The sequence below is a fragment of the Clavelina lepadiformis genome, chromosome 5, assembly GCF_947623445.1.
Source record: "Clavelina lepadiformis chromosome 5, kaClaLepa1.1, whole genome shotgun sequence".
Classification (NCBI taxonomy): domain Eukaryota; kingdom Metazoa; phylum Chordata; class Ascidiacea; order Aplousobranchia; family Clavelinidae; genus Clavelina; species Clavelina lepadiformis.
In genome coordinates this window covers 13,727,063-13,753,409 of record NC_135244.1, presented here as the reverse complement: position 1 = coordinate 13,753,409, position 26,347 = coordinate 13,727,063, and the positions used below count along the sequence as shown (strand labels likewise).

General features: G+C 36.3%; 3 protein-coding genes across 3 annotated transcripts; all 3 read right to left on the bottom strand.

The window, feature by feature from the left end:
• Window positions 1-2,773: 2,773 nt before the first annotated feature.
• On the bottom strand, window positions 2,774-5,312 carry LOC143460810 (uncharacterized). The gene is made up of 6 exons (XM_076958444.1): window positions 4,995-5,312; window positions 4,796-4,881; window positions 4,615-4,696; window positions 4,371-4,513; window positions 4,169-4,281; window positions 2,774-3,981 (listed from the first exon to the last, which is right to left on the bottom strand). The coding sequence occupies exons 1-6, from the start codon at window positions 5,164-5,166 to the stop codon at window positions 2,943-2,945; spliced, it is 1,635 nt and encodes a 544-aa protein (XP_076814559.1). The 5' UTR covers window positions 5,167-5,312; the 3' UTR covers window positions 2,774-2,942.
• Window positions 5,313-7,306: 1,994 nt separating this feature from the next.
• Window positions 7,307-13,215, bottom strand: LOC143460932 (3-oxoacyl-[acyl-carrier-protein] reductase FabG-like). The gene is made up of 9 exons (XM_076958625.1): window positions 10,685-13,215; window positions 10,512-10,545; window positions 10,184-10,314; window positions 9,074-9,252; window positions 8,737-8,830; window positions 8,306-8,375; window positions 8,179-8,215; window positions 7,952-8,015; window positions 7,307-7,795 (listed from the first exon to the last, which is right to left on the bottom strand). The coding sequence occupies exons 1-9, from the start codon at window positions 10,691-10,693 to the stop codon at window positions 7,637-7,639; spliced, it is 777 nt and encodes a 258-aa protein (XP_076814740.1). The 5' UTR covers window positions 10,694-13,215; the 3' UTR covers window positions 7,307-7,636.
• Window positions 13,216-15,199: 1,984 nt separating this feature from the next.
• LOC143459708 (DNA excision repair protein ERCC-8-like) lies at window positions 15,200-25,983 on the bottom strand. Its single transcript, XM_076956952.1, has 11 exons — window positions 25,819-25,983; window positions 25,643-25,726; window positions 21,996-22,097; window positions 21,718-21,841; window positions 21,347-21,428; window positions 21,208-21,273; window positions 19,826-19,892; window positions 16,668-16,768; window positions 16,206-16,316; window positions 15,890-16,107; window positions 15,200-15,737 (listed from the first exon to the last, which is right to left on the bottom strand). Exons 1-11 carry the CDS (start codon window positions 25,908-25,910, stop codon window positions 15,567-15,569), a joined length of 1,218 nt encoding a protein of 405 aa, XP_076813067.1. The 5' UTR covers window positions 25,911-25,983; the 3' UTR covers window positions 15,200-15,566.
• Window positions 25,984-26,347: the final 364 nt, after the last annotated feature.

Sequence of the window (26,347 nt, the reverse complement as noted above, 5' to 3'; positions counted from 1 at the left end):
TATGGTACACTACCTCTATTCTGCACTATGGTATACTACTACTATTCTGCACCCGCTTCTTCAAGAAACGATTTGAATAGGTGATACTTGGTTTCTTAGACCTGTGAATGATGAATGTAGTTTACAATCGAAACGACATAACATGGTCATATTTTATCACCTTGCTGCATAAAACCTGTTGGTGTATAATGTAGTGATGAGTGATTACTTTTTTGCCGGTTAACTCCTGTAGCAAACACATTGCTCCATTCCTTTTTTCGCCCATAGCTGGAGCACCGTCAGTACATAGTCCAACTAAATTACTGAAATCACTGAATAGTTTTGTAGTGACACAATCAACAATTGCGCTGCAGATATCTTTTCCAGTTATCCGACCTTTCATAGATTGCATACCAGTAAGCTCTTCAGTTGCGTTAAAATTATCATCCATGCTCTTTATAAACGCCAAAAGCTGTGATGTATCAGTTCAATCTGTACTTTCGTCGACTGCCCAAAAATAAAACGAAAATTCCTTTAATTTTTGATGTAGCTGAATGGTTAATTTCTCTGCAATATTTTCAACACTTCGTTGTACAGTTGCAAGTGAAAGGCTGACGTTTTTAAAATTTTCCATTTCTCTTGGGAAAATGAAAGAAACTACACGCAACATGCATTTCTTAATGAACTCTCCCTCAGTAAAACTTTTTCCAGCAGCAAAAATTTCCCTTGGTAGTTCGAAACTAGCGAAATCGTTACAATCCAATGCCTAAAGCGTTTGCAATTTCGAAATGGATCGACAATTTCCATTGTTAAGTATAGGTGATCGAAAAAATCCTGCCACCCAGACTGTAGACCTAACTAGGAAAGGAACTATAAGTTGCGTCACTAAGCAATGATTGCTTCATTAGCAACGCCTTCCCTTGCTTGTTGCTTACTGTTGAGTGACTGACAGACTTCTGTTGGTGACGTACAACCAGACCACCGGTTCGTGTGTAGTGTAAGTTTGGTAATTTGGTGGTGGTGATATAGCCTACTTTGAGGGTTTAGTTGCCGTGCATAACCTACGATCTTATAGCACACTTGTATTGTGTGGATGGCGATGTTGATTGTTTTAGGTTGGCCTAAAGCCAAATGCTTTAGGTCTTTCTTTTAGAACTCCTTGACTATTTTATCTTTGACTCCGGTGCATATGCTATCTCTGATTGTTTCTTTAAGTCAACACAACATTTATAAAGTCTAAATTGTTATATTTTCCAAAATATAGTCACATCAGAAACAATTTCGTATCCATTATCTCATCCGAATAGAGCTATCAATTGAATTGAATGATGAATAAGCGAGAAGGTAAAAACCGAGAGGAAGAGGAACCAAAGCGATTTTAACCAAGCCTAATCTTTTATATCCTATATGAGCCAATCAGCGAAAGACATGTTATTTGCATAGCTATGTATAGAATATGTAACATATTCTACGCCACCGAGGTTTTTGGCCACAAACACTATCTAACTTCATACACTCTAAAATGCGAAGCTACTTGAAAACACTCATGTACTAGGTTAGTATGTCGGTTTAGGGATTCAATGTTTGAATAACAGGATTAACCAAGGATCATACACCTGTCTAACTATTACATTTCATCTAACTGGAGAACACACAATCGCTTATTAAAATGCCAATTATATGACTTTGTGATAATTATATCAATTAATGTAATATAAAATTGTGTAAAACATAGAATTCTCGTCTATCGAATCAGCGAAGCATAACACTTTGTGACGTAATGGATTGCTTCCCTGTTACTGTGCGTGCATTATGAGTTATCACTTATCAGTGTCTTTTTGCTATTACATTCAACGCCGCAACATGTCTTTATGCTGTTGCTGTCACAATGTTTTATCTTGATGTATTCGTTCAATGAAGCTTCAATATAATCAGAATATACAGTTGTCGAGGTGTACAATTAATTCTAAGATTAAGAAAAGCAGAACAACGACCTTGAGACTCATTTACATCGAGGACAATAAACTATTCAACAGACAAACGTTGTAGTGATTTGGTCGCCCTTACAGACTAAGGAACGATAAACAACCATTTCATTACAACTTATTACAATACATTGTTACAATCGCCATAGTAGGCTATTATGCCATCTTGCATGTTTTAGGCCCTTGAGGCTTTGCCACTTTTTCCTGTTAATTAATTGTTCGTGAGCATACTTAATTTTTTATTGTGCTACAAATATAACTGTTAGCATCGCAATTTTCGCTACGCCAGTTAATGACGGAAAATAAACGATACGATCAAAAAGTTTTTTATTTTGTAACCTTTTGGCTATTTGTTATGTGAACCTCCCCTTCGAAATAACTTATATAAGAAGAGAAAATGTTCTCGTGTTTCTGTTCAGGAATCATAGTTTATACTTTCAGGTATAGTCCCTCATTGCCCTTGCCTTTTTATTATGACAAGCATTTAGGCCTATTGCGGCAAGATTGACAATAACTCATGTCACATATATCATCATATGTATAGCAAGAGGACAGCATACATAATAGCTAATAGACATTAGTTGTTTGAAAATTGTTGAAATATTTATCCATGTCAAGTTTTATCTTGCTCCGAACAGAGTCAGTACGTTTAGCCTATCCAGCATGCCCATGCATGCAGCAGCATACCCACCCAATTATATACAGTACAGCAAATCTGATGTTTTCAATATTTTAATCTTTTCTGTTACAGTATTTGCCAAATCCGCTTTTTATAATTTATTAGCCTATGCTAACCATGAAAAATCAGACGAGTTAGACATAACTTTTATATATCACATAAAAATCATAAAAAAACAAATGAAGCAAAGCAATGCAAGGTAGTGGGTTAAACTTTAGCTAAACCAAGAACAAACCTTCAGAAAAAGTGGACGCAATAAAAAGTTAAATGATAGTAAGTATACCCAGCATATCATTATGTTAATTCCACGATAAGATGTGCTTTACAGCTGGAGTGACTACAAAGGGTTTGTGAGCATTTGGAGATCTAGCGTTCATGATGGTCGTTTGGCGAGGAATAGCAATAATGTCTGCACTGTCACTTTCAGAGTCATTGGCATTTCCAGATGAAGCTTTATGTGCCGTGGACATTTTCTCAGAGAAGTTATCAGTTTGATGACCATCTTCTGAAAAGTTATTTTTATTCGGTTTGTTTTTTTGATCTTGAGATTTCTTTGCTTTAGAAGAAAGTTTCGTTTTTGGTGCCACAGGGGGCGGCAGCACTTTTTCATTTTTTCTATTGGAATGACGATCCTTTGCAACTAATCCAGCAATTTTGATTTGATTTCCGTTGTTCAAGTGGTTCCGGTTTGTTACATTTTCCCAAAACGCCCGACTGTTCTTTGCCGTTATTTGGTTATCATCAGTTTTGTCTTTTTTTATCAACTTATCCGGCTTGGGTTCCTCCTGTGGATTAAAATTCTTGCCTCTCTTGTTAGGCTTCTTAACAACAGCATATGTTGCCTCGGGCGCTATTGATTGATCTACGGCATTGTTTGGTTGGTTAAAATCTTGTAACGGTTTTTTGTCGAACATCTGAGTGTCTTTAAAATCATTGCTAGATTCCCGAGGAGAATGGTCCTCTCGATCAACTTGTTGCGTGACATTGTACTTGCCATAAAAATGTTTGAAATCAGGCTGCTTAAGATAATCGTCTTCTGGTATTGACCCTATTTCGTCATAAACTGTGCTCCGTGAAACGTACTTAGGGTAATTTACCTCGCCTTTTCCACATATTTCCGTGTTAGACCCTGCATGAATAAGCTCCAATTCTTTATAATTTTGCGGGAAAGGCTGGGTGCTTTTTGGTGATGTTGTTGACGACGAAGAAAAGTCGGACAAGTTTCCAACCATATCGATGATACTTTCAACATCGCTTTCATCATCATTCTGTGCAATATCTTTCTGAACAGCAGGTTTTTCGGTGCCAAATACTTCATCATCGCAATCTTCCTTGTCACTGTACAATATGTACATTTCAATGTTTATCAAAATGTGTCATGAATCGACTAGGCAATAAACTAGACACACTTGGTTTGAAATACTTATAGAATTTTACGCAATTTAGCCTACAATAAAAGTTAGTAAACGACGAATCGATGCTAACTTTGAAGCTGCATTAGAACCAACGAAAAACGAAAGAGTACCTGGCATTGTTTGCTGCGTGGTGTTTGAGCACTTCTTCTAAGCACATTATGCTTTCTCGTTCTCGTGGAGTAAGTGCGCGCATGCTTTTGGTAATATCGCTTTCTCGATGTGCCTAAGAGTGAACTTTTAGGTTGTTCGGCCGTCTCTACACCACTGCAGTGTAGTGACTATACACTATATTTACAAACATTGTAAACTTGCCTTTCTTTGTTCTTTTATGTTATGCAAGTTTCGTCCTTTATTTTTGTCCCCCCTGGGTTGTACGCGAGGTTTTGGCTTGGTATGGTTTGGATTCTGACAGGAGCTACTGTTCCTGCTAAGGATGTCGGAGATAACATCACTGCCTATACGAAATGCAAAAAAGTTAGTCATGAAATTGATTACACCGAGTTAGCTTTATTTCCTAATTAGAATGAATTTTAGGTGTGGTTTTCTCTGCACATACCTATTTCCTCTTTCTCTTTGTTTAGTTCCGGTTCCCTTGATCCAGTGTCAAGTTGTGCTGACGCCAACACATCGGGCGTATTCTGTATATATAATTGAATGTAAATACAGTATATTATGTAAATGCATGTACAAGTGCATGCCGCTCATTATCCTGTATGCCCTTCTGCTGTAATTCGTACTTGTTTCGTCATTTGCAGTAAATCGGGCTGTTCTCCAATGTACTTCATTTCTTTGACGTTAGAGAACACCCCAGTTCTTTCAAATTCTAAAACAATGATACATTTAGATAACAATAGGATGCGAAGATTTTCTTTTCAAATTAGCAACTCAAACATATCCCTTCAACTAACTCTATTCAATGTTTGATGAATCTCTCACCATTCAACGGAGGTGGAGGGTTTTCAAATTTTGGAAGGTGCACCCAAATGTTGTTTTCCTGCTGCTGTCTTTTCGAAGATCTCATTTGCTTTAAAGCCGGCATACCCCGAAGCACGCCCACCTTCGATCTGTCGTATGTCTCAGATTGACTCCTTCTCAGTTTTGACAACATACTGTTTGGTTTGTAAGTCAACACAATAGTCGAAATTAATGGCCTGCGGTTATATTATTATTTTGCATATGTATAAGGTTATAATTCAACTAATAACCTGCGTTGCCAAAATACGGTAAGTCAGAAACTATATCTACTAAAGTAGTATTAGTGCTATAAAGTGCTCTTAGTCAAAGTGGTTCTTATACATAGATTTTTTTCTTTATTCGACTTTTCATCATTTAAATCACTTCACAAATAATGATTAAACTATTACCAGGCAATTTTAGCTAAGTTTATATTGCTTGAAACATGAAAGAGATTTTGAGTAAAAATACTGTAAACTCAAAACAAACGATCAAACGCCCGAGGCATGTTAACCGGCACTTGTAAAGCAACTTTCTAATCTCGCAAAACATGCAGTAAACCAGAGTTTGATAAATAAGTAAATTTTTGACCTTTAAAAGTTAATTGATTTTTAAAGACTCTCCGTAAATGCCATCACTATATCGACTGCCCTAAAGCGAATTACTACCAAGTTACCACTACTGCAAGCACCTTCGCGTGCTTGTTGCTCGCGTTCAGGTTATTGCCAAAGTAGCCTTGTTGTCATTTCTCACAGTACACGTCAAGTAATCAAATTTGTCATTTAAAAGCTGGTTAGCTAGTTTCAGATGTGTGTGTCTGCTGTAACCCTGTAACGCAATAATTAATTCCCTGCCTGACATAGCAACTCTTGTTTTCCAAGCGCTTCTTCAAGGTGATTGACCGTTCCGCATTCAACCGCCCGCTAAAATGATGCTGACGTCACCTAACATAATACACCTTTGAGTGACAATTATTTGAATTTCGTAGCGTAGAGTAAATGTGGAACGAGATACAAAAGCAGCAAAACCGACTAAAAATTTTATTTTTATTGAATAATTATGTTAAAAGCTAATACCATTTCGCATGAACTTACAAAAATAATATTAAAAGTAGCGAAACAAAATTCTGCTTTACTAACTCAACTCTGTTTGCTCTGAAACTATACGAAATGCTTTTTATCGGTTTCACTTTTTAAATAACGATGTCTACGTTCGTATTTGTTAACCACAATCGCCAGAATGTCTTTTTTCTGAACAAGCGATTAAAATCTGTTGAACGATTTTCGTGCGGGTATTAGCATCATCACTTTTGAAATTACCTTACCAGAATCACGTAAACTAGCTAACACAAAGACACTCTGCAAAAATCCACAACTGTAAATAACAACGCTTTCTTTCATCGTCATGGCCGCGGTCTGCTGCTCACGCGTAGAATGCACTGACTGCGTTTAGCCACATCAGAGTCATGGGTACCTATTTAGAGACTACAATTTTCACCGAAGTCACGTTATCTCTATTTTACAAAGGGTCAGTGTTACGCTTACGGAACTTGACAATCCGTTGAATATCTAGCTTCATAAGAACGCATACTTTGAGCATGACAATGATCCGATAGTTAACTTCTTATAACTCTAAACCTAAAATGTAGGTTTTACACTGTAATATTGCTGGCACAGTGCAGGCTTGCGTATTTGTAGCAAAAGCTACACAGATCAAGAACGTGCAGCGAATATACATTTGTGAGCTTTAAATAGCATGTTTAAAGAAGTTTTCAGAGCTCATTCACGAAAACGGAAATTTCCTGTTCTGGCATATTACTATAATTATAGAAACGTTAAATATGACAAATTGCAATTAGAACGCGCTTTCTAAAACAGCCTAACACAGTTTTAAACCAGCGATATAACACGTTACCAACTATTTCATCATTTCAGTTTAAATTCAAGGCATTTTGCATCGAAATACCACCTGTAAGCTTCGTCATATTGCATAATGCAAGATCAACGTTAAAAGGTTTTGAAAGTTCCAAGATGTTTGTTATTCCTAAAATGTGATTTTAGAAATCCAACAGTGGCAAAAAGGTAAAAATTTGTCATCAACTTCTCGCAAACGCATGAAATAATTTTGATTTTTTAACGGAAAAAGCTCACATGAAAATCTATTTTAGTTCATCCTCGAAATCGTTACTGATCAAATTTACACACTTCTACGTAACCTACATTGATAAGTTTTAAAGTAAATTTCGGGAACTTGTCTTCTAACTTAGGACGTGTGCTGTTGTGAACAAACATTACTGTTGATGTTGAAGGTTTATTTGTTAGATTGCGATGTTGAACTTACCTCATTATTACAAGCACAGTAAATAATTCCTTAAGTTTAAAATTGAAAAAGTGACGTTTGGTTCTCACTAACTAAATGAAAATCGTTTGCATAGACGCAAATAAAAGTTTGCTGTAACGTGATTATTGATATTCCAAAGAAACCGAGCAAAATCACTCAATGCGTAATTCACATAAATTTATACGTAAAGGCTCAAGTGAATGAATTTGTAGCGAAAAAAATGATTATAGGTCACAACAATCATATTACTGTAATGTGAAAACTTTGACACAACAGTTAACTGCTTATCTGGGAGACACAGCATGGCGACCTCCATCAACGGGAACGGTTACTCCGGTTATAAATGACGACGCATCTGACGCCAGAAACGCAATGGTTTGGGCAATCTCGTCCGCCATTCCTGGACGACCAAGTGGATGGGCTAATTTTGCTTTTTCCAGGAACTAAAAATTGAACGTTTAAGCGCTTTTTATAGCAGTATCAAAAGAAATGCATCAAAGTAGCCAATGTTTATAAACTTATACTGTAATCACAGTTTTATTCTTAAGCCAAAAACAGACATCTTTAGATCTTAAAATCGTTCTCACTATCATGGCTACCTCACGATAAGCTTGCTCATTTAGACCACCGCGTTTATGGAGCTCAGTTACAATTGTACCAGGACTAAACAGAAAATACTGATGTTAGCAAAGCAACACTCATTGTAAACATGAAATATATCTGTAGCCACGTTTTAATTATAGTTGTTCAAATTAAACATTTTCCCCAAGTACCAAGTATTGTGTTTAAGGCGTAAATATTTTAAGTCCATGTAACGCTCACTCACTTGACACAATTTACTCTTATTTTCTTTTCAGCCAGTTCTGCAATTTAAAAACAAGGTATCGATGACCAGGTATAAGTAAACTCAGCGCAGTTAGCCAGAATAAATGCATTGGACATGATAGCCTTACCTAACGCAACACATTTTGTAAACTGGTCAACCGCAGCTTTTGACACACAATAGGCTAAAACCCCCGGAAACTAGGAAAGAAGCAAGATAATGAGTTAGTTTTAGTAACAAGAACATAGTAAAAACAGTTGTAATCCGATATCAGGCTTTCGTTAGTCGTCATTGTAAAGATATCTAAAATTAATGCCACTTGGTGCAAAAGAAATCAAAAGTGTGTTATATTTCTTCTTCATTGAGTCAAAGTAAACATTATTTATAAACACGACATGCTAATTAGGAGATTTTTGGATGAAATGACAGTTAAGAGCGGACTTAGATTGTGAATAAAACATTTTTTTCTGTGGGGCATTTCAACCAAGGAAAAGAGTAAAGGCTTGCTCATATAACATTGTAGTATATCGCCAGTAATCATCACCACAAGTCACAACTTACTGATTTTGAACCACATATACTTGATATATTCACAACATTTCCTTGTGTTTTAGTAAGGTGTGGCACTGCAAGTTGGGTAAGTTGAAACAGTGACCTAAAATACCAAAAAATAGAAGTTTCTGTAGGCTTCAATAAAATCAAACGTGATTTTTTAGTTTTTCCAGCTCACATATACTATCTGTCACTAAAGCAATAGTACTAATATAAATAAACTGCAACAGTAAGAGTAGACACTGGAGCCCAGTGACACAAGCATACCATGCTCTTGGTCTTTAACTGCAAGTGACGTTGAAATAAACTTCAATGACTTGGTCATTAGAAATCTTTAAAAACCTACCTTAAATTAATATCCATCATATCATCAAGGTCACAGAGTTTTGTTGTCTCAATAGTTCCTGTTGCAATTCTTCCTGCATTATTTACTAAAGAATCAAGACGGTTGAATTTATTCAAAGTCTTATCCATGAACATGTTTATGGAATCTGTGTTTGTCACATCTCCTTGTAAAGTTAACACCTAAAAGCAGTACAAAATTTCAGATTTAAGCATAGGCCGATAGAATATTTTAGATTTCAGAATATATAGTGGCAATTCACTTGTATCAACACGATCGTGTTGGATCTTGACATTCTCGTTTGTTTCACAACCATTTAATGTAAGGTTGCTTACATCAGCATCTTACAGAGTAGTCATTTGCTTATATCAACATCATTCTGTCTCTTCCTATGTTATTCTGTTAGTTTACGGTGGCACTTGCAGACAAAATAGTACAGTCATTTTAATGTAGTGCTAACCAAATAGTTGAACATGAGCAAAAATTCCAGAAAAAAAGAAAAATATTAAATTATTTACAAGTTCAAACACGATTGTTCTGGAGTACTTCATTGCCATGGTAGCCGAATGGTTCGAGCACTGGCCACGCAATAAATGCAGTGAGTTCCGTGTTCAATACCCAGCGGCGCTATACTGTTGCAATGCGCTTGGGCAAGGCATTAATGACGCTTGTTCCTGTTCAGTGAACAGTTCTAAATTCTAGCAAGACTATATAAAAAAGTCAAAAAAACATGTGACAATCGAAACTTGAACAAAGGTTAGCTCGGTAATCGGGGCTTGAGCTGGAATCATCACCGGATTTAAGTCGTACAAAGACTTTACTCAGTCCGAGGATAAAGATTATCATACCATATCATATTTACCATTATGTTTGACTACTTTTTTAATGCCACACGAAATGAAGCACCCTAGCCATTCAACTTTAATAAAAGTTCACACATATTGGCACTTATTCAAATACCCATAGAGGCAAATTTTGCTGAACCTATTGACTAACAAGTTCAAATATAAATATTATCAATGTTTCGACATGATTGTCTTCAAAAATAGGACATCTATAAACTAGAAAAGAAGGGCAAGTAAAGTTAAATTTCTAAAATTCATTAATAAATACCTGAACATCATTTTGTCTACACTGCTCAGCTGTTTCATTCAAGTTTTCTGCATTCCTCCCACAGAGAGCCAAGTTTGCACCAAGATTTGAAAACAAAATGCTAGTAGCCCGGCCGATCCCTGAACTTGCCCCTAAAGTAAATTTTTCTAAAAATTTTTATTTCGCTTAAGTTTTTAGTTGTCTCATGAATAAAAACATAGATTTAAATTTTTAACATGTATACGCCATATACTTTATCAAAAACTACCAATCAACGGCTCTAAATAGTATATAACATATTTACCACTAGCTCACACAAATTATATACAACACGAAGTAGGTACCTAACCTGTTATAAGCGCCACCTTTCCTAACAAAGAAATCTGGAAAAAAACAAACGAAGTATAACCAGTTTATGATGAAAATTTTTTAACAGAAATAATAATAAGTATTTACAGTTCAAAATCCAGATTGCAATGCATGCAAGTACAGATGTCAAAATAGTTTATTTTACCGATTTACCTTTGTCATTACGAAGGGTTACTTTCAGAAAAAAGAATTATGATAAATGTTATGTCAAGTTTTATCTTATTTTAAAAACTTATGCACAATTTCTACAAAAATAAGGCCTTACAATTTCAACTATAAATAGGAACTACCAGTATGAAAAAACATCTCACATATTACAAAGTTAAAAGCTGAATATCATGACACAAAAAATTAATTTGGAACATAGCCTTAGAATTTCCACAAAATAGATTCCTGAAGATTGATTCCTAAAAAGTACATTAAAATGTTGTAAACAAGTACTACAAAACTTTCATATCCACGCAGTTGAGTAGGTTTTGTACATTTAATGCATTTCTAGAAAAAGTTTGTAAGTTAGAAACATAACTTATCCTAAAACTAATACTTCAACAGCACTAAATGTAAATAAACATATATCACATAGAAATCTTTTATCATATTTTGAAATCTCCAGACTTCCCTGGCTTGCTACGCTTTTTTACTTTCTGGTGTTGCAAATGCTTTAGTTTTTCAGACATTTTCTAAATCCAGACACACCCAAAATATTGAGTTAAGTAATTATCATGAAGGAGCATCTTACATATCGACGCTTTACTGAATACCTTTCAACGTCATGTTGCAATTTACTAGTCACAGTTAGACTCTCCTAACCTTATTCAAATAATGACTGAGAACTAAAATGTTTTATCACAAAACATGCAAAGAGATTAAAAATGTTCCATATACTATCCTATATTGTTTAACAGTGTTGAATGTATATTTGCACTTTAGAAGTTCAGTGTTATCTGTAATGATTGAGGTTCCTATCTTTAGTAGCATCCACTTAATATGACCATGGATAATAACACCACATGCTTTATATAACCATTTTGGTACGATCCCGATTTTTGCTATATAAAATTCTTCATTTACTATGACCAGCAGTCTTCAGATATTCTGACCACTTTTTCCATCTCTTTCAAGATTTTCTCTCAATTTTTCATGTCAAGTATGCAACGTGACAGTTACAACTGTGCTAAATGTATTCCCACATGTGCAATGTAACAATTGCCATCATAATCCACTTGTTTTATTTTGTTTTAAGTCAATTAAACATTCATTTTAGGAAATTTCTTTTCCAAAACTGACTGACTGGCAATACCTTTAATGTTGTTGTGTAATATTAATGAAATAAATGATAAGAATTCGATGTGTTTTGTCATTTTGTGCTTAACTGCATCAAACCTGGTGTGATGATATGATACTCTAGCACAGGGTGGTCCACGACTGCGAGCATGAAGACCACATTATGGTTTGAGGAGAACATTGGGGAAACTCCAGTGTTAGCAAAGGACTGAGTTTACTGTTATAATCGACCTGATGTTTTGCTGCATGACTAATAACGCACTCCTTGATACTTTCTACTTGTTTGCGATTGTGCTTGGAACAAAAAGCTAAAATCGTCGCACGTATGTATCGCCACACAATATTGTGTCAGCCATAAAAAGGCTTTATCACCCCATAATAATCATATATTCACATATGCCTTGCACCTCAATGATGTGCGACTTATCTTAAGCTGTTGCTAATGCAACCTATTTCAATAAAACGTAGAAGTATTTTAACAACTGAAACGGATTTTGCACTGAAAAATAAAGCATACTAAAACTCCGAAAGTATTTTCAGGCCACACAAAATCTGTCCATGGGACACATGCGGCCCGTGTGCCAGGGTTTGGGCCATCCTGCTCTAGCAGCTTCAGCTATAGTAACCATTTGTATGTTGTGACCAAAATGGTCTGGTGCCAAGGTGATCATAATAAGCACAGTTCACTATTTTAACCGCCAATAATGTCTATAACATCGTATATCATGATACATGTTTAAAAGCAATCATGAGAATATGATTGTTTTGTAACCCTTGGTAGTGTAATTGTTGTGCCAGTTATTCATGTACACCAATGTTGATATTCAATGGTGCAATGTTATTATTCTAAGGTCCTTAGGTAAAGCAATAATAAGAAAATCTTGGTAACTTGGGCTTGAGCACTGATAAATTTTCACCCACTTTAAGTTGTGCAAAGGCTTTCCTCAATTTCTGCAAACGTAGCAAATCATAGCCTATGTGATATGTGATAATAAATGATGTTTTATTCGAACTGTTGGAAGTTAATTTTTTGTACATGGCTCAGTTGGAAAGTTTGCTTTTTGTCCTGCTAACCCCGTGGTAATACCTCTAACAAAGATAATGTGGCATAAAGGCAAATTTGCCTAAGTAAGTTGCCTTAACAAGTCAGCATCATGCAATTTTCCAGGACATGGCGTTTCTAGGACTTAAAACTCGGCACAAAGTACTGTAAGGAAATCAATATGAGTAGCCTAACCGGAAGTTTTTAATAGAACTAAGGTCCATTTAGACAGTAAGACTTTGATATAACTCACTTTATTGTCATGGTTTACTTTTAGTAAAACTATCAATTCTAAATTTTAGCTCTGAGTAAACACGACCGGGCCAATTACTTCAAGTATATTTTAAGCACGTTTTCACTTGCAAAACGATCCATTACCTAATGCATGCACTCCAAACGTGCAACGTGCAACACCACTTTCAAAATGATCGTTTTTGTCAGGGATTCCGTTGTTGGGAAATTCCCCCATAGGCTTATGTTGGGCAAAACATGTTTCTCAGTTTTCGAGGCAAAAGGTTTTGATATTAGGCCTAGAGGCAACTGATTAACTGAGCAATAACTAATAAAAGGATAAGTAAAAGTGAAGTACAACTAGCAATTGAACTATTTGTAGGTTTCTATGAAATTTCGATCAAATATTCCAAAGATATGTAGGGAAAATATAAGAGCTTTGAGACCATGTGATCTATCGAAAAATGCAAATTATAATGTTCGTAAAGCATATTTTAAAGCACAAGAATGAGTGAATGAAAGCGAACTTTTAGCAAACAGCAATTGCAACAACGAATCCACAAATATGGTAAGTCTACTGCAAAATTTAGCTTTGAACTCAGTCTATCAGCGCCGTAGGTTTTTGCTATGGCGATTCTCGCAAGGTGTCTTGTTGTGATATAGAATCTATCACGTCAGGGAAAATGAATCCATTTTTTATTGATTAATCGAGGGTTGATTTTAATTTGAATGCAAAAAAGAATGAATGAATGAATGAATGAATGAATGAATAGATTAGAATTTTCCATTAATTGTGTTAGGAATAACCCATGCACAGAACGGTGTTGTCTCATTGCTCCCGTATGTCTATTTTTTAGAAATGACTATGAAGTTTTGTTAAAGTTCAAGTTAAACTGGTATTTAATTAGACCGTAGAAATCTAACAACTACAAAAAAACAGTTGTAAGTATTCTATGATTAGACCTATTGCGCAGTTTTAGTCTGGAAGCAGTAGATTTATTTTTACAGAGTTTAAAATTACGTTCTTAACTTTAGTGTTCCATTGTATCGCAGATCGAAGAGACAAAAAACAAAATTTTAATTTTTTAAAAATTTTTTAAGGGTTTTTTTATTAAGTGTTGAGACAAAAAAATGAGCCCGCTAATATACTCCTAACCAAGTGGTCTACACATTTTAACAAAACAAAACTAAATATTGAAAAGTTTTTCAAAATTGGTTTAGCAATTTGTTAGGAAATGAAAAGAAAGTTATTTGTTTCGTATGTCCCACACTTGCCCCAGGGAACATGCATTTTTACATTAGGTATCGGCCTTTCGTACACCATATCCATATCATATCAAATTAGTGCTAATGCCGTTTACAAAACCACAACGTTTTCTATACGCATCATTTTGCTGAATTATCAAAAGGAAAGTATGAACTTTGGGACCAGACTATTAATTGCATCGTCAACCTTATGAATTTAATTAGGCCTGCCTTTATCAGCGCCAAATTTCATAAGCTAATGTTAAATGTTTGTGGTTGTTTCATCGACAGGTGTTGCTTTCAATATTCATTGTTTTTTCAATTCCTTGGGAAATCAATATTTTGAAAGTAGTTCGACGAACGGCGACCGAAATAAAACGTTTTAGCCCTAAAATCTTTGACAAACCAGTTTCACTACCATTGGCAGATTTATACAGTGCTCATGCAACTTTTAAGCTAGTTTAAATTTAATTTCAACTTTTAAATTGAGTTGTCACTTTACTCACAATAACTTCGTTTGTAAGTTAGTTGAACTACAGGTTATCCTGCATCTATACATCTACGCATATTGGTTTTGAAGACAGACGTTGATCAGGTTATGAAAACGTAGCTCTTATAGGTTCAATTGATTTTTGATATAGCTATTAACAGCACGTTTTCAGCTTTAGAAAGTCTATGTTGACGAAAGCAATGAATTAACCTTAGTCAGCTTTATATTACAACAACAGAATCCGACCATTTTTGTTGAATCATCACTACAACAAAGCTGCCACCAAATTGCATCATTGCAAGTAAGGAATTAATTCAAGCAGAATACTAGCCCTTGCATTCTATCCATATTTTGCTGGCATTTATAGGATGCTCACTTGGCGAAAAACAACTGTTTTATTACTAGTTCTACACTTCATTATTTCATACTTTCACCATTATATTTCTATTTTTGACAACATGTTTCTGAACAAAAAATGATCTAAGTATAAATCAATCCAATAGAACAATGCACAGATATAACTGAATGGTCAATATGTGGGGTCATGAACCAAAAGACGCGATCATTACTGTAAATAAGGAAACTTTCGCTTTAAGGACGATGTTCGCGTCCTTATTAGGACATTTGGGGTTAAATGATCATCTGCGCCAATTTCGATGCTGGTCACCATTGGACAAGACGGCATCAATCAATCAGCATAGCAGAGTTGGTAGAACATGACGTCATCACTGTTGCAAGGCTGGTTAGTCACTGTCACTCCACGTGTCTTGCAATAATCGCGAGACACGATCGGTTTCCGACGTGCCATTTCGACCAGTTTCGAATTTGGCCTCGTCGATTCCGGAATTGTCAGCAATGGCGATCTCAGGCGACCAAATAAGGATTTTGGACTTTTCGGCGGCGGTAAATAGATCCTAAATTACCATGAGGATAAAAATTAAAAATTTGGCCCAAAAGCAACACAAAGTAATGTAATTGTTACACGCTGAATATAAGTATAGCAATTCAAAACCAATTTTTTCAATGAAAATTAATAAATTGTCTACCAGGAAGCATAACAGCTCACCAGGGTATTCTTGTTGTGTTCACAGCAGCGGACCTGGCTGAAATGTTCGCTTAAACGTCCCAAACAAGAACCGGTGTACAGATCGCAAAGAAAAACCTGGCGACCAGCAGGAACGAAAACTACGGAAGCGGAAGCACCAGAATGATGGATTGCCATGTGCAGAGGTCGGTGTATTGAGTTGTTATCGATGCGACCGTAATTAACTAACGTGTTCGCGCCTGAAAAGTGAGCATTCAGGCATTAAGCATTGGCTGACATTTTTCGACTTCAAGTAATAATTATAACAAACAGGAAGAATAAAAGTGGTAGCTTCTACCGCTTTCGCAGTTCCATAATCTCATCCGTTCATCACTGCCAAATGATAGTAAATAGCGACCATCTTCATTAAAAAGAAGGCTGTTTACCGACCCGCTGTGAGCCTTGGTGCCTGAGCAAAAATAAGATACGCGGCTTTCCGTGTCAGCTAGATAATGCTTAGACGAAGCAAACGATGAACGCATAAAAATGCACGTATAAGAATTTTCACAGGTGTTTGTAAGTTTGACTGGTAATAGCAACAATCCTAATCCTTCATATGGCGCATTTTTAACAAAGTTTGAGTTTAAAATTAATACAGCATCAGTCTAATGCGTTTTTGCAAACCGCGCACTATTTAATTTGGTAATCTATACGAGAATTAACGCAGTAGTTTCCTAAACTAAGCACCGGATGAAATAAATCATCGATCTAATAAATCGTCCTTAAATATCCGTAAGAGCATATACAGATAAGGAGGTACCTCTCGCATCGTTGCCGCCGATATCTCCGTTGTGTTGATCAAGACTTAGTAAAATCGCCTTAGCTTGTCTCACATCCCACATTAGGAGCCTGCCATCCTCGCTGTGATTCAATAAAAAGCACAAAAATAAAATTTGATTTTGGGTGCCTTTGTTGCTTCACTTACGAGTGATGTAGGTTTCTCGCCAACCTTGAGGCAAAACCCACAGCTTCTAGCATACAAAGCTCATACACTACTGGATGAGCCGCAACAAGCTGAAAGATTTACCTGCGGGATGACGCGACAGAGTACGACCGCTACAAGGGAGTTAAGTAACAGAAAAAAGTGACTAGTATTCACAGCACGACATAATGACACGCGTTTTGACTCATATAGATAACAATACTCGTGTCGGACGACTGCGACGTGGCCCGTAAAGTCAATCATTGACCAAGTCTTATGACCAACTATTTACGGTCGACCTTTACGAGAGCTGGCTTTACCAGGTTATGGAAGATGATAAAAGCGAAGGCAAAGATAAGCGCCTCGCCTTAGTTACACAAAACTGACCTACATGGAAACGAGGGAAATGTGGAAAAATATATCACTAAACTCGATCACCGCCTACACATGTTTGAATTCAAACAGACCAATGGCAAAGAAAAATGACTTGGGCCAAAAAGCCAAATAAAGATTTCTTCAAAATACACAAAGAATTTATCCATTTGCCTAGTCATGTTTGAAGAACACTATATCAAAGTAGGCAAATACAAAAAGAGAAAGTATTCCTGAACATCTAGCAGGTTGGAGAAGCTGAAAGTTCGCTTTACGAAGCGAAACTTGTCGAGAACCCCTGCAATATTAATCTAGGCACTGAGCATTTGATATAATAGTGAACTCATATCCTGAATAGCTTGCGCTGCGCGGTCTCAAATTGCGCAAGGAGTGTGTGCATAGCGGAAGCGCTATATGGGCCGCTTTACTTCCTTGTATGCGGGAAATATTAAAACTAATCTCCTTTCGCGACCACGTCTTAGAGCAAGTTAGCAAACAAAATTTACACGTCGCATCAACTAGGCGATTTTGCACCTGCATGTCAATTATTATCATCATATCGATCAGACACAAGGGATATATTACAAATCGTGTATTTATTCTAAAGCCGTTGTGTTCAATAGTGTACTTCGTTTAAGCGCCGTCGCAAATAATTTTCTTGTGTGGAAAGAACTCCACGTATCTTAAGAAATGTTATAATTAACTAATTCACAACCACTTTGTCTTTTTAAACGTTTAGAAGGTTATAATTCAAAGCATTTCAATACTTTCCATATGACCATTCATTGCTGCTTGCTGGTAGTGGTAACTGCGGGCTGGAAGTTTTTCGAGCAAGCAATGAATGCGTTCCAATGACTTCCCTTTTAAAACTAGCCTGCCTTTGTATGTGACGATTGTGGATAAACCAAACGCAGGTAACAAATTCAAGCTGTTAGAGCATAAACAGCCTGAAATTTGATTTACCTAATACTGGTCATCCATTTCTACCCACCTCTTAACTAGAAAGTAAGAACTACCCAGTTACCTACAGCAGTTTGAGCTTCCGCATTGCATGTGGTTATCTCTATACAAATTTGCCTTTATAAAACAATGGTTCCGCTGGTATGCAAACAGGCTTCCGCTATAAAGCTTACAATGGTTTCTGATCAATTCCTTCACTCTCATACCATACCTAAAGACAAAGAAGCGGCAGGCAACAGAGAGACAATGCGATAAAAACTCTAAAATGCTAATGATGCAATTCTTAAGCCTTGCGCAACTTCAAGCTTTCTGGCCTACGAAAAACATAACGACACTTGCAAACTAAGCCCGCGCTCGTCAGACTCTGTTAAAAAACAACCAGACTAATGCCAAACACGGTTTCATTTCCTTGAGAATGAAGGCGGCTGATACACTACATGATTTCTCCAAGTGAAGTTTGCCTATTCTCAACTCGAACAGCACCATCCCACGAGGGCGGTATACATCGCGGCAACTAAACGCAACCGATATATTCAGCAAGACAGGAAGTGCGTAACTTTAGAAATACCTTATTCAGCTCGCCTTAGTTTTCATAGTTCATCTATAACACACTTTTCACCAAGTTATTTCACTGCTAACGCCGCCCAGCGGCAAGACTGAAATTAATTATAGAAATAACAACAGCGTAATCAATAAACTTGAGCTTCTACTCTTTCCAACTTACGTTGACTTTATATTGCCCCATAAACGCATAAAATGGTTAAGAGCCGCTCCACATTACAGTGATACATTCAGCTGGCAGGAAAGCACGCACACGGCACTGCCCTCATTGCGCCAGGCTGCACCGCAATTGTTCCTGCTTATACTGTTGGTCCATCTATAAATGGCGACGATAAGGGAATGAGGAAAAGGTCCGTGAGCAAACACACCGGCAAGCCTAGCGTTTAGTAGGAGAAAACGAGACCTGTTCGTTAACGGTTTAGCGCGAGCGAGCAAGTTAACTATTAACATGGAACGATTTGCAGCCGGATAGGACAATATGTAGTGTACTTAGAATAAGTACACACTGCTAAAGCGAATAAGGCAAACAACAAGTCTATGGAATCACTCAACCGTTTGTAACTTTGACTAACTAACTTTTTACTTTGTTGGTGAAAAATCACTGCTTTCGTTGTCATCCTCAGAACTTCCTTGCAATTAAAAGCGGTTAACTAAAAATACTGACGAAGTTGGTGAGCAACTGGCAGAAGTGTTTTATTTCCCTGGTTCCCACATTGAAGTAAGCCGCATGAGTAAGGGTGAGGTCCTTATCGCTTACCGGTTATTGCAAGTACGATTAGAGCTTTCGAAATTTATACGCACTTGTTCATTTAAAGTGACAGCTACGGTCGAGTCACTAACACATCACAACAAAAATATAGAAAAAATTGGAGTAATGTGCGATAAATGTCATTTCGCTAGTATGTATTATCGTGACGTTACGCTTAATTTGCTTGTGGCGTTATCAACAGTAAAACTTTCCCATGCTTTATCATTTGACAAAAGACTATCAAGACAAACTGGCATCACTAGAAGTGAAAAGCAATTGTCACACAGAACCAAAGTTTTGTTGAGCAAATGCAACCGATGTCATTACTAATATAATCTACTGTCACTAAACGTACCTACCAGTGGCGAGAAGAAATTCATCTTTTGGCGACCACTTCACATACAAGACGTTGTCTCGATGGCCTACACATTTAAATAAAAATTTGGCATTACACAATAGCCCTTCTATACATATTAAAAAGAAAATTGGGCCAGCTTCGAAATCACAGTTAATCGCAACAAGATATTGGAAAATGCAGCCGCAAAACAAGAAATCAAATAATGCCAAATAGCAGTTTTCTGAAACTTCTGGGCGGAAAAATGTCGCTGCTGGTAGCAAGCCACACCCATGTTTACTTTGCGATGCGCGGATTCATGTTAGCCAGATAGAGCATATTTTGTCACTCTAACAAGACGAGATCGAAGGCTGCCAGGACAACGCAGTTTTTACGAGGTGATTCACAGCAATGTAAACAGCCTGGTCAAGCATTTCTTTACATAGCGGTCACATGCCTTCTTTGAAAAAAGCAGTTAGCAACGACTAACATGCCAATGTGAGCCATAAGACGAACATTAAAGTCATAAAACGAAGCGCTGTAACCGTAAAACCCTGAGCGTTATGAATGTTTGATCAGTTACCATAAAGTCTTTTATTTTACTTTGTTGCTATCTTGTCCGTTGGTTTGAAAAAGTTCCATTGTTAATGATTAGCGCGTACAAGGCGGTACTGGCATACCAATTGGCTATTTCTAAATGCTGAAAAATTTTATGACACACAGTCAAGCAGAATGTTTGCATACTTCCACCAAACTGGAAGTGAATACGATGATATACAACTCAGAAACTACCATGACACAAGAGGGCTTCTAACGGGTGTTTTGCCAGTAAATTTTGCATGACCCCAACAGGTATTGTTCATTCATTTGTGCTAATCAATGGTGTCTATAACCATAAGAATGAAAGTGGCTGCACAAATCGAAACTTTGCATAGGTTCAGCTTAAACTAACATGCAAAATGTAAATATTTTTTTACATTATGACTACTTATTAGTTCGCCTGCATTAACTGTAGTTTCGTTTCCATTTTAAACAAACATTTAACTTGTCTAAATCATGCAAACGGCTGCCTCTGTCTCTCTCAGATTTGCTGCTACAGCCAAATGCACAAGCAACGATATGTTTTAACACATTGTGTTTGGTAAAACGTTAAAAAGCATGTCTCATCTTGCCAAAGTATTGATTGATCTCTGAACCGCCGCGCACAGACAAAAAAGTAATTGAAAACGTTACAGAATAGTTGTTCATTTTTGTGCTACATTGGCTAAGCTATTTTCCAATTACAAAACTCAAATCATCAAACGAAGTCCTTCGCAAAACAAGGAAAATACCAGGTACCATAAAAAGTAATACCAAAGCAACCATGTGCACAATCTACATAGTACTCATGTAACACACAGCACCTTTCAGGAGATGGGCAGTAGAGCCAGTCCTCATGTCTGCTAGCCTGACATGAACTGAAGATGCAGCTTAAAAAAAATACGGAATGTCAGTGTTGAAATGACTTTTAAGTCGTGTTAACAAATTATTTTTTCAGCTTACCTGCAATAAGTGAATGGCTTGCTGATATTGGAGAAATATGGTGGTTATACACAGCATGTTTGATGTCCATAGTTTCAACTGGCTGAAAAAAAAATTGTTTTAATTTGATATCACTATTTATTGCTTTACATTGATTTATTGCTAAAAGCAACTAGCAAACATAACCTTAGAGGCGTGAGTACAACAAAATGTTAACTCTAATATAAAAACAACATCCCTTCTGTGCTGATGACTCGATTCAAAATCATAGTATTCTGACAAAGTATAGCGGTTGACAAGCTATTACAAATTGAGATCAACTTAAATTTTCGTTTCAAGCACTACACCGAAACAGTATGCAGGCTCAGGCTGAGGTAGATCCTTGACCTTACTTTCATATGATTTGTATCCCATATCTTTATTGTCCCGTCAAAAGCGCTGGTCACAAACATCCCAGTATCATGTGGATACCATTGAACATAATTGATTGTTTTCTTATGCTGATGCTTTCGTTGCCTACAAACAAATAATTCAGACAACAGAGGCAGGAGAAACATAAGAATAAAATACCAAAATTAGGGCATTAATGAAAACATGATGGTAAAAACATGTCAGTTGGCTTGACACAAAATACATCTTAAAAATTTTGCATTAAAAACATCCAACCAACCCATCAACAGATGCTACTTCTGGCAAACAGCTAATAGAACAATCCGATGAAGTCCATGTGTTATGAATTGTTATTTTCCTCTGAGCACCAACTGCAATCAAACTAAAATTTAAAATTATAGATGGAAAAAAATAAGTGCATAAAAATGATAATAACAAAACACGGTGAACATCAACCTGTTTTTCGCTTATAATACAAAATTACTAAACATTTTCGAAAACATTCCATCATCTTTAAGGTCATTTACCAACAGAAAATGTTAAATTTTCACCGACTTTTTACTTCATGTTCATGCAACATAAAGTCCACCTAACAGATTTAGGTTTGTGAGAATAACAAACTGGTTGATAATTGTGCGTAATATTCACATTCATGTTTAATTCAATCCATCCCTTATATTTCGTAACAGCTGGAGCAGAGCTACAGGCTAATTTTTATACTTACTAATTGCTTTTTGCAAACTTTGTTTTTTAAACCAGGCTGCATAGAGCTATAAGACGCTAGAATAGGGTTGCCATACGTCCGGATTTCCCCGGACATGTCCGGAATTTTAGTGTTCAAACTGCGTCCGGGGGGAAATGCTAAAATATGCTTAAATGTCCGGAATTTTTTTAAATTGTTTCTTGCGTTACGGGTAATAATTTCATTGTTACGTCATAAACGACAATACAGCGCTCTATTTGGGATACAATGATGCATGGATGAGTTGAGCTGGGCTAGTAGCTGAAGGCCTTCTATCTTGGTCGATATTGCAAAATTTAGAACATGTCTGAAACGATAAGAGCGTATATTCACTGAAGAAAATTATAAAGCAGTGAAAGCAGTAGAAAATTAGCGCAACAAGAAGTCTGTTGCAGACCAAATGAGAATACCAAGGAAATTGTCGTTTGTTTAATGCTTAATGATTTCGAAGTGGGGCGCAGGTTTTGTTCGCACCGTCAAGGTGGGGCGCCTCTCCATAAGTTTTAGAACCCCTGTTCTAGTTGAAGATGCGAGCCGAATATGTTAAGTGCTAAAATTTAATTTTGTTATTGTTTTACTGTAGAATATGGCTAAGCGAAAATGTAAATTCACGGATGAAATGCAAGCAAAACATCCATGCTTCAGAAAGGGTAGAAATGAATGGGAAGCAGAGTGTTTATTTTGCAAACCGGGAACATACATCTCAGTTTCACACAAAGGTAGTGGAGATTTAAAATTACATCTCAGTTCTGATAAACAAGGCAAAGCAGTAAGAGAAGCTTCAGGATCAACTCAAGTGACAAACTATTTTGCCACAACAGGAAGTAAAGCGGAAGATCAAGTCACTTCTGCCGAGAGTACATATGCTTTTCACACAGTTAAGCATCACAATAGCTTTTTATCAACTTGCACCGTATTCGATAGATTCTGCCTTGAAAAGTTTTGAAGAAAATGATATTGCATATTGTGCAGTTGCTACAGACAGCAGCAATCACGATGGATCAAAGTTATTTCCAGTACTTGTGCAGTACTTTGACTGGAAGAATGGTGGTATACAACCTAAACTGATCGAATTTAAGAACAGGCATAATGAGACCGCTGATACAATTGCTGGATATGTAAAAGAAACTTTGGAAAAAAGTGGACTCTCTGAAAAGTGTGTGGCGTTCACAGGGGACAATTGCAATACAATGTTTGGAGGATTGAGGCGTAATGAGCTTGGTAACAATGTGTTTGCGAAATTAAAGAAAACATTAAGCGCATCGTTAATTGGAGTAGGCTGTCCAGCGCATGTTTTTAACAACTGTATCCATTATGGTGCATAACGAATGAGCATCGATATTGAAACTATAATCAACAAAATATATCAATATTTTTCCATTTACACAGTCAGAACTGATAAGCTGAAAGGATACTGTGTATTTGCAGAAGTCGAATACAGAAAACTTCTTTCTCAAAGCAAGACTCGCTGGCTCTCTATCTCCTGGAATCACAAGATTGATAGAAATGTTTTTACCGTTAAGATCCTTCTTTTTGTCACAAGAACATCCACCTACAATCATCAAACAATTCTTTGAGAATAAAATGAGTGAGATATACATGTGGCATCTGCACACACTAATGTCTGTTTTTCACACACATATTCAAACCGTGGAAAGGGCAAGCAACTCTGTTGTAGAAGTGTTGACAAGTTTGGAATCAATTCAAAAACTACTTGAAGAAAGGAAAAATCAAAACTTAAAGTTAAAGAGCTTCTTTCTCAAAAACGCACAGAGGGATACGAAATTGAAGGTAAAAACTTCCTTTCCGAAGTTGCAAATCTTTATGAAAGATGCTTGAAATATTTGAACAAGTGGACGAAACCATTAGAAGAGTTTACTTGTTTCAAGTGGATGTCCTTGAGGGAGACACCAAGTTGGGATGCCGTTGAAGTTTGTCTAAAATATCTGATAACCAAAGGAATACTTGTGGATGATGCAAAATGTTTTGACCAAGTTTGCAATTTGAAGTCGTTTATGGAATTTTGCATCAGTGATGAACAATTTACTGCACTGCCAGCACATAAAAAATGGTGCAGGTATTTTCAAAAGTCAAAAAACGCTGAATGTCACTCAGAATTACTAAGGGTTGCCCAGTTTTTCTTTGCTATAGCGCCACACAACGCAAATGTTGAGCGGGTGTTTTCACTGATGCAGAGTCAGTGGGCAAAAGATAGAAATAAGATGACCGTGGAGACAAGTATTGAGAGTAGAGTATTGTTTATACGTTTATTACTTTTAATTACCTTGGAGCGTATTTTGTAAAAAATTCTATGCTAATTTTCGTTTTCATAAATGTTACTGTTTAGAAGAGAACTTGCATTCGTGTATTGCAATACAACCTTTCTTTGCTGTTTGTGTATAGTTTCGTGTTTATCCTTCTTTCACAAAAAAGCAGTGGCGGCAATGTACTTTGGTAATATTCTAAAGTTGGTCAATGCAACTGAGGTAATTTGTTATGGATTGCGCATTATCAAATATAGTAACCCTAGCCTAGAGATCACCAGAGGTCAAATCAGAGATGGCCCAATAGCCTAGTGAATTCATGACACTATGTTCAAAAATCCACTCCGGTATACAATGGATAGGCAAAGCATTGCTAGTGTGACGTCATATTGACAGACAATGTGTTCATACCTCGTTTTAAAAACCGCTAGTGGGCACTAAAGAGTGTCCGGATTTTAGACCACGAAAATATGGTAACCCTATGCTAGAACAGCAGTAATAATGATAATTTTCCTATTTTTTTCACTTACTTACCAAGCACATTTTGGGAAGCAAACAAGTTTAGAAATAATAGGTGTATAATTTTCATGTCAATAACTTTATGTGAAAGCAAACTTAAGAGCTGTTTTATCAATTCAGAAAGTGCATAGCCTTGTTCCAGTTCAGTCAAAAGTAGAGTATTCTAGCCGCTAAACTTGCTTAGTTTCTTCAATAATTATCAAGTTGGTGTGTAATGTGTATAGGAAAAATGCAGAGTGCATATTAAGGTTTCTGAAACGATCGGGTGCGTGTCAGTGAAATGTCAACGGTGATTTATGAATTATATTTACTTATCCATTGTTTTGATCAATGTTGCAGATTTTGTGGAAATATAAATTAATTCATATACACAATCACTGTTAAATTGATATATTAACTTACTATCGAAAATCTACTGGATCCAACTCCATGGCAGAAGTACTAGCAACATTGTTATGTTGAATTTCTTTATCAGTTGCGACAAGACTAAAAAGTAAATAAATAACTCCAGTAAGTGTAAAACTTTTATAATTCCTTTAAATAAACATAACACGTATGCTACAATTATTTTAACTTACCTCAAAATTTGTTTATGTTCAATCACAGTCCTAAAAAATCTTGGATGACATTCTCCAATTTGACATGCTTGCAGCAATGGCAAGAAAGACATATCTTAATGATATTTAATTGGAAAAGTTTGCAGGAACATGTGTGTATAGTTATACATTGCATATACTGATCTATAGGGCATAAAAATTGCATGTTATCTTTAAATTATTTGAAAAATGATTCATTGTAATTTGTAATGTAATGTAATACAATTTGTAATGTAAACAGCAGTTTCGAGCTTTAGCAAGTACCCAAATGCCATGGCACATAGCTGCAAAATTCCACTGGATGCAGACAATAACATTCAGATAAAACATAACTCAGTAAATAGACAGCAATTAAAAACTAACATGCTTCACCACAAACTGTTTATAATAGAGGTACCAAATAAATTCGACTTAATTGATAAAAAGCCTAAATTTTTTTTTCGTCCAAATTTATTTTCAAATTTTTCTTTCAGGTTCCTTTTTCTGAAACAACATATTCGGCGGTTTCCAA